Here is an 8,169-nt window from a genome sequence, read left to right as displayed (position 1 = left end):
CTAGGGTGGTGCCTGCTCAAATTTCCTGCTGCTGTACACCTGGTCCTTGTTCATGCAGCTCAGCAGGATCCAGTCCCAGAGGAAGGAGCCCTGGAAGGTGAGAGAGGGAGGTCAGTGCTGGGAGTGCGCAGCTGGGCCGAGCCCCCGGCACCAATACTCACCATTCCCAGCGAGGTCAGAGCCACGGCCAGGTTGATGACAGTGGGGATCAGGCTAAACTTCCCTGCCTGGCAGAAAGGATGGGATCAGCAATCGCTGCCCAGCCCAGGTTGCCTCCTGCCTGGGCCTGCATTCACTCTGGGTTGGGCACAAGGAATGAGACTGAGCAGAGACCTCCCTCTGCCCAAGCCACAGTGTGGACAACCTACCCAAGCAGCAGCGCACACTATGAGGTCTTGCATTTCCTTCCAGCACACTTTGCACACTTTGCCAAAGGTTCTAATTTGAGGCACCTGGGATTCCCCCATTCCTCTGCAAGGCTGAGCAGAAGAGGCCTGGCTGTGTTCATCCCAGCTCTGAGGCAGCAGTGGAGAAGAGCTGCTTTTCCAGGACGGTCCTAGCACCACGGCAGCATATTATGCACATATGCACCCCAGTAGCACATGGACCATGCAAAATCCTACCTGGCCCTGCACGATGACATCAATATGGATCCCACAGGCCTTGATCAACACTCGTGTGTGGGTCCCGTTCCATTTGTAATACTTCGCAGACCTCCTGGGGAGACAGGTAGAAGGGCCCAGTGATGGGGACCAGCCACAGCAGGACCAGGAGGAGGATGCAGGACTGCAAGTGCCACTGCCTGGGACAGTGGTCTTGGGATCGGGGCAGTGGAAGGAGTAGTGGGGGTTGCAGTCGGTTTCAGGCAGGCCCAGGTTACAGTTCCAGTTGATGACCACCCCACCCTGCAGCAGAAACCAGCAGGCCTAGCACAGCACCAGCACACCATGGACACAGTGACCCCAGGGCACAGCACTACTGTGCACACAGCTTGGCCATGGGCATGATAAGCCAGCAAGCAAGCAGGGCATTTCCCCCCACTCAGGCGTTAGCACAGCTGTCATCCTCATCACCAGCTGGGAAGAGCCAGGAATGCCACCATACTGGGGCACACGGCCCTGCCAGGGAAGCCAGCAGCACTGCTTGCAAGGCTGCTGCAGTCAGGCCTGAGTTGGGAGCATGGCTAGGCATCAGGGAGCATTCCCAGATGCAGAGTGGGGGGCCTCTAGGGTCTGGAGGGTGCTGGGGCTGAGCAGGGGATGCAGAACCTGGAGGGAGGATGGAACAGTGCTGAGTTCCTTCCCTGGATGGGAATTATCTACTCCCAAGAGGGCAGCAGAGGCAGCAGGGCTGGATGGGGCTGGAGACCAAATGCTGGGTGCACTGCCCTCCCCTGGCAATGTCATGGTATTTCCCAAAGTGTGTGAATGAGTCCCCACCGCTGGGCGAGCAAACCTGCCAGTCCTGGCAGTGATACAGGCACACCTGCAGTCTATGCTTTGCTGCCAGCTGGCCTCCTGCTCTCCAGCCTCTGCACAGGGGCCTCGTAAGAGAGACCCTGGGCCTGGGAGCCTTGCAGGGCTCTGCATGCGCAAGGTGGGCAGAAAGGACTGCTCAGGGGCTGCAGTGGATGTGCTGTGCTCCGAGCTGTTGAGGCTGGCTAAGCTGCCTCTGCCCTCAGCCCATCCCAGCTAGCCCCTGCAGCATACTGGCAGGGCAGCAGGGCCAGGGACCTGCCTCCAGCTGCCTCTGAGTCTCAACAGTGTCAGTGTGTGAGTGATGATCCCGTGGAGCCAAGCACTAGAGCAGGTGCTGAGGGAACGCCCTGTGCCCAGCCAGCAAGACCTTGGGCCCTCTGGGAGGACCATCCTCCCAGGACATGACACCTTCTCTGCCAGCTCCCTTAAGTTCTCTCCCGCCTGCTCCATGAAGATGGGGCAGCAAAGGGCAGAGGTGGTGTTGAAGGTGCAGCTTTTCAAGTAACTGCTCTCAGCAGCTTGAATGTTGCCCCTGGGGAGACAAAGCCAGAGCCATGGCATAGAGCAGCACACCAATACGCCTCAATTTTCTTCCTAATATCGTGAAGCACCCAAACGAAACATTAAACCCCAGCTCTGCTCATTGGTATCCATGTCATCACTGATGGTCCCAGCTGATGAACGGTGAAGGGATTTCCTAGGAGAACTACATACCAGACGTGGATGTATGCAGGCACTCAGAAATGCACATGACTGACTAGGGGATGGCCTGCACAGCAGGAGGGTGGAGAGCAGGAAGAGGAGGAACCCTGGGGTAGTTACCTGGCGAGATGCTGGCATTATCAAAGGGATTCTTGTTCCCAAAGACTTCAACCGCTCCCTTTGCAAGGCCACATGCCCCATATCTACCCACCAGTGTGAGCATTCCTGCTCCTTCTTTCTCAATAATTACCATCCTCATCATCACCACCTTCCTCAGTGGAGGCAGGGGCAAGCAAGAGTGAAGGATAGATGGATGGAGTAAGGGTTGAGAACTCCGTATCACAGAGACAGCAGCTGAGCACCAAAAAAACATCCTGTCCCAGCAGGTTGAGGGAGGTGATTACTGCCCTCTCCTCAGCACTGGTGAGGCCACAGCTGGAGTGCTGTGTGTGGGTGTGGTCTCACCAGTACAAGAAAGACATGGACCTACTGGAGCAAGTCCAGCAATGATGATGAAGGGACTAGAAGCATCTCTCATGTAAGGAGAGGCTGAGAGAAATGGGACTGTTAAGTCTGGAGAAGAGAAGGCTCAGGGGCATCTTATCAATGTGTACAAATACCTGATGGGTAAGAGTAAAGAAGATGGAGCCAGGCTCTTCTCAGTGGTGCCCCGTGATCATATGAGAGGCAATGGGCATAAACTGAAATACAGTAATTGTGTCTGAACTTAAGAACAAACATTTTTTTTACAGTGAGGGTGATCAAACACTGCACCAGGTTGCCCAGAGAGGTTAGAGAGTCTCTATCCTCGGAGATACCAAAAACCCGAGTTGGCTTGGCCTAGAGCAACCTGTTGTAGGTGACCCCGCTTTAAGCAGCTGTTGAACTAGGCAATCTCCAGAGGTGCTTCCAACCTCCGTCATTCTGGGAGCAACTTAGGAACAGGGATCCCCTGTGAAAAGCCGGCATCTCCTCCAGCTGCCAAATGGCACTGCTCCTGCACAGCTCCACTCCTGCCTCTCCATCCTTCAGGCTTGTCCACGTATTTCAACCACATCTCCCTGCTGTCAGTGAACACTCATTCCTCTGGTACCTAATTGTTACGGGAAATGGCTGTGCTATCCACCATTGCACTTTCAGGAAGGTATCTGGCTGCACTCCACACACACACTCAGACAACACACATGCAAGTGCAGGGCCAGGGTGGCCCCCTTCTCCCCACTATGCCAAAGACCTGACTACAAAGCACTGCTGCTGCAGCAAGGCTGTCCTGGTCCCAGCAGCAGGGCCTGACCTGCACTCAGCTGCTTAGCATCACCTATATTGCTCTCCACTTTGTTCTATACCCTGTACACACATGGCAGCCTGGGTACCCACTGGTCTACTTGCTCCATCCCTAGGCCCCACATTGATCTCTTCCACATGGACATCCTTGGAGAAGCCGAAGCAGGGGAAGTGGATGTTCCTCTTGATAAGGATGGGGAACTGTGGTGCCATCTTCGCCAGGGACTCACTGTGGAAAGACCTAAGTACTATGGCTTTGGGAGCAAAATGGTCCCTGTTGGCATGGCCTGTGCAAGGCCATCCCTGTGCCATGGCACCGCCTCCCTAGGCCATGGCCTGTTGCTGAAGGGGCCAAACCTTCAAGAGCACCCTCAGAGGTGTCCCGCCCAGAGCATCCCCTGGTGTCCAACGGGACCTCAAAGATGGGCCAGCCTTTTGGTGCCTGTTCCATCCTAGCAGAGGACTCTCCTCCCCAGTGCCACAACCCATCTTTGGGGCCCGTACCCGACACTCGCTTCCTCTGCTGCACACCAAGCCAGCATTTCAGAGCTCTTCTCGGTGCCGCCAGCACTGGGCACGCAGCGCCCTGTCTTCTGCCCTGTGAGGACAAACACACAACGCTGAACTTCCTGGCAAATGGGGTCCTGCCCAGTGTGCAGTGCTGCACAGATCACTTGTCCCTGCACATGCCCAGCTCTCTGTGGCCCAACATGTCCATGTCGCCAGGGGTGCAGTCATGGTCGCAGCTGCATACAGCACTGCAAACTGTTAGCCCCTGCAGGGTCATGGGGGACATGATGAGAACAGGACATGCACCTGGTAGTCCTACGCTGTGGCTGCAGAGGGGACGGGGCACCCCATGTGCTTCCCCATCTCTGCATAGGTGCCAGCCCTTGCAAGCTGCCTGGGGTAAGCAGCCGTTAAGCGTGCCTGCGGTGGCCCTACTCCAGCATGGCTTTCCTTGGTGTGTCCTCCGGAGTAGACAGTCAACCCTCTTCTCCATTTCCTTGCATGGGAACTGAGCCAGGGGCAGCTGTGCTCACTAGGATTCCCCACGTCTCTGCATCCGCCAGCAAGCTCCGCTCAGTCTCCACACATCTCCCCTCCCGTGATCCCTCACTCAGCAGCCCGCAAACAGTGCCCAAGCCAAGGCAGGCAGGGGGATCCCTGCCACAAACTGGTAGCGGCAGAGGAGAGCTACAGGCACCAACATCACGTGGATGTCAGAGCCTCCCCTGACCTGATCTGAGAGTGCCCTCTCCCGCCCTGAACATCCAAAACCACAGAGGCCTGACGCTGCTTGTCAGGGCAGGCAGAGCATGGCGCACCTGCCTGGCTAAGGCCACAGGGCCCTGCCCGGTGCGACGTGCCAAGCTCCCCAAGCTCCGCTGAGCCTGCCGCACAGCACTGCAAAGGTGACCTAACATGCAGTCCCAATGTGTCTGGGACGCAGCTATGGTTGCCTCATCGGGAGCCAAGGACAGTGCTGGGCCTGGAGGAGGGAACACAGGAGTCCCCATGCAGGCAGCGGGGACCACCACACACGACAGCTTCCTTTGCTGGGTCCATCTGGATGAAGGAGCAGTTGGGAAGCCCTTGCAGAAAGTCTGCTGCTCATCTACTGCTCCAAGAGGCCACCCAAAGCAAGCAAGACAAGAGAAGAGAAGGGAGAAAGGCGGGTCGGAGCCTCACCTCGGCTGTGTGTGTGGGGGGGGAGGGCGGAGGCCGGGGGGGTGGTGGTTGTGGGCTATGTACACCGCAACATCGCACACCTTGCTTGGTGACTGTGTCACGCCCTTGACTTTGGTGAGGACAGAGCTCTGCAGGCTTGTCTCCCATTCCTGGTAGCCCTTCTGAAGGACGACAGGAAAAGGCACTATCAGTGATCTCCTCGCCTCTGGGACCCAGAGTGCTGCATCTGTACTACGGGATACTTGGTGGGAACGGTCTGTGTTGCAACTTTTGTATCCATACTACATGATACTTGGTGGGAACGGTCCCTGCTGTAACTTTTGGGTGTCTAGAACACTACCGCTGTGTTAAGCAGAATACGAATAAGTAACTGGAAATCTGTGAGAAAGAGCAGCTGCTGGTTACATAGAGATTTGGTGGCTTCCAGCCACAGAATAACTGTGAGAAACAGTCAACCAGAAGGTCTGAAGTTGAAGAGTAATGAAATAGCGAACCCCAAAGTCAATGTGGCCCCCAAAATAAATCTGCACACGCGCGCAGTGTCATAGCCCGTTATGCAACCGGGGCGGAGTTGGGCTAAACTCCCTGCGGTGCAGAGCAACCCTGCAAGCCCCACAACAGACCCTGCAGGCAGCAGGGTACCTGCGCTTCCTGACAGCACAGCTGCACGACAAAGCTCTCAGGCCACAGCCACGACTCACACGACACACACAGCAGAGCCAGCAGAGGTTACAAGCATTGCACTTTTATTACATGCAGAGAGAGCTGACAAGCGGCAGCTGCTTCCTGATGCAGCATCAAGCCCGGAGCCTTTGCAAACGCACATTGTTTTGCACAAGGCAGAACAGCCCAAGCATATGGAATGCATGGAAGTGCCTGAGCTTGCCCCAGGGCAGAGAGCGAGAGAGCTGCAGGGCACAGCTGGTGTCTTGGTGCTGCAAGAGCAGGCAATCAGTGGCCTGAAAGGGCTCCGAGGAGCCCTGGGAGTGGGCCGTGCTCAGTGCTGCAGAGGAAGGCGAAAAACCCCCAGGCACTGCTGCCAATCTGTGCCGGGGGAAAATTCCTTCCTGACCCCAAAGCTGGCGATCGGCTGTTCCCTGCGCATGTGAGCAAGGCCTGCCTCCCGGCCAGCCCTGGGACGCTTCTCACGCCCACCGGGGCACACCAGCGCTGCCCAGCTCCTTTCCTCTCTCTCTCAAACTGAAGCCACTTTAGGGGCTCCAGAGCATGGCAAAATTTAAGGGAAAAAAAAAAAAGAAAAGAAAAAAAAAAAAAAAGAAAGGAAGAAAAAAAGAAAGGAAGAAAAAAAGAAAGGAAGAAAAAAAGAAAGGAAGAAAAAAAGAAAGGAAGAAAAAAAAGCAAAAGCCAGACCTGATAGAGCCTGGGGGAAAAAACTCTTTCCTGGGCCCTGCAGGAGACCAGCTGGCCGGGTGCTCCAGAGTGTTGCCTGAGACCTATGACACTGATGATGAGCACTTGGAGCATCTTCGCATCGCATGGCCTGCATTTCCTGGGTGCTGCATGTGGCGCCAAAGCAGATAGGCATGGGGATCTTTGGAAGGGTCTCTGGCTCCGAGAATGGATGCCCTTGCTCTTTGCGGGCCATCGAGTTAACTTTCTCCACTGATCTCCAGCTGAAAAGGCCTGGAGCCCTTGCGGAGCTTGAGGGGCGTGTGAGGGGTCTTCTCCCGCTCCCAAGGGCTTGCTCCGGTCTCTGAAAGACCAAAGTTACATCCGGCTTTGAAGCCGAGCCTGCTCGGAGCACAGATTGGATCGCAGGGCCTCCAGCGAGCTCTTCCAACAGAAAACCTTCCACGATCGGATGGTGCACAAGGGCTGAATCAGCTGTGAGCTTCAGCGCGCTGCCTGCCCCTGAGCAAATGCCTGGGCACAGTCTGCGCTCGCACAAGAATGGCTGCTGACAGTGGTGGCAGGGGTCACTTCCATTTCCCACAGGAGGCATGCACAGGCCAGCTGTGCCCAGCAGCGCCACACGAGTACAGCAATAAAAGCAGAAAGCCTGCTTGCCTTGGCCCCTTTGCGTCAGCTCAGCTGAGGCAGCTTAGAGGAGACCTGGAGCTGGCAGATGCTGACCTCCCTCTGCTCTCCTGAGGGTGAAAACACTGTGAAAACCTTGCTGTCACTTGGTATTGCTCTGTGCGTCTTTGGAGGAGTGCCAGGCGGAAGAGGAAGAGGATCCACAGTCTTTCTGAGGCTGAGGCAAGCCAAAGAGCCAGTCTTAGAGCCGGTGCTGGAAGGGGTCAAGGGCTGCAGGAGGAAGGGGTTGGTCGTGCCTATTTGTGTTGGGGAAGAGGCCGCCGGCACAGGAGGCAGCGTTAGGCAGTGTTAGGGAGTGAAGCAGCAGACATAGGCACTTTCCAAGCCTGCAAGGCACGGGGCACGGCCACGGCAGGGAGTGCTCTGAGCACCAAAGCAGGGCAGAGAAGATGCAAAGCAAGAGCTGGCAGTAAGGTCAGAGGAAGGCCACAAAGAGGTCTCCATACCAAAGGGAGGTGCAGCTGCTGAGCACGTCCATCGTTTGGCGGCCTGAGGTGCAGGCAGCCGTTCCCCCACATGTCCTGTGACAACGTCGCGCTGGGTGGCCGTCGAGAGCCCTGCTGCCCTCGTGGCGGTGGGTGCGGCTGCGCCCAAGGACAGCCTGCAGAGAGCCTCGGCCCTGGGCGGCAGCCAGCTGCGAGCCGGCTGCGGAGCCTGGCAGAGCGGCAGGGGCGCGGGCGCCTTATAGCCCTGCTCGTGCCGCGAGCGTTGTGACTGCGCTGCCGGGTCACAGTGCTGCGACATGGGGGCCCTGGGGCCGCGCTGCAGCCTCCCTGCCAGCCGTCTGCCGGCCCGGCGTCGGCGTGGCACAAGGCCCTGGGGCTGCCAGCCCTGCTGCTGCCCCTGTGCCCAGCACCCCAGGGCAGCTGCGCTTCCTGCTGTGGGGCCGTGTGCGGGCCATGGCCCAGGATGCCTGCGGGCCCCTTGCTCTGTGTCAACGCGCCCCACGCTGCCC

General features: G+C 57.3%; 1 protein-coding gene across 1 annotated transcript; it reads right to left on the bottom strand.

The window, feature by feature from the left end:
* On the bottom strand, positions 1-3,776 carry LOC134154745 (P2X purinoceptor 2-like). Its single transcript, XM_062601419.1, has 5 exons — positions 3,613-3,776; positions 1,887-2,010; positions 624-905; positions 162-227; positions 1-90 (listed from the first exon to the last, which is right to left on the bottom strand). Exons 1-5 carry the CDS (start codon positions 3,774-3,776, stop codon positions 1-3), a joined length of 726 nt encoding a protein of 241 aa, XP_062457403.1.
* Positions 3,777-8,169: the final 4,393 nt, after the last annotated feature.

Source organism: Rhea pennata, unplaced genomic scaffold, assembly GCF_028389875.1.
Source record: "Rhea pennata isolate bPtePen1 unplaced genomic scaffold, bPtePen1.pri scaffold_40, whole genome shotgun sequence".
Taxonomy (NCBI): Eukaryota; Metazoa; Chordata; class Aves; order Rheiformes; family Rheidae; genus Rhea; species Rhea pennata.
This window is presented reverse-complemented; position numbering and strand designations above follow the sequence as displayed.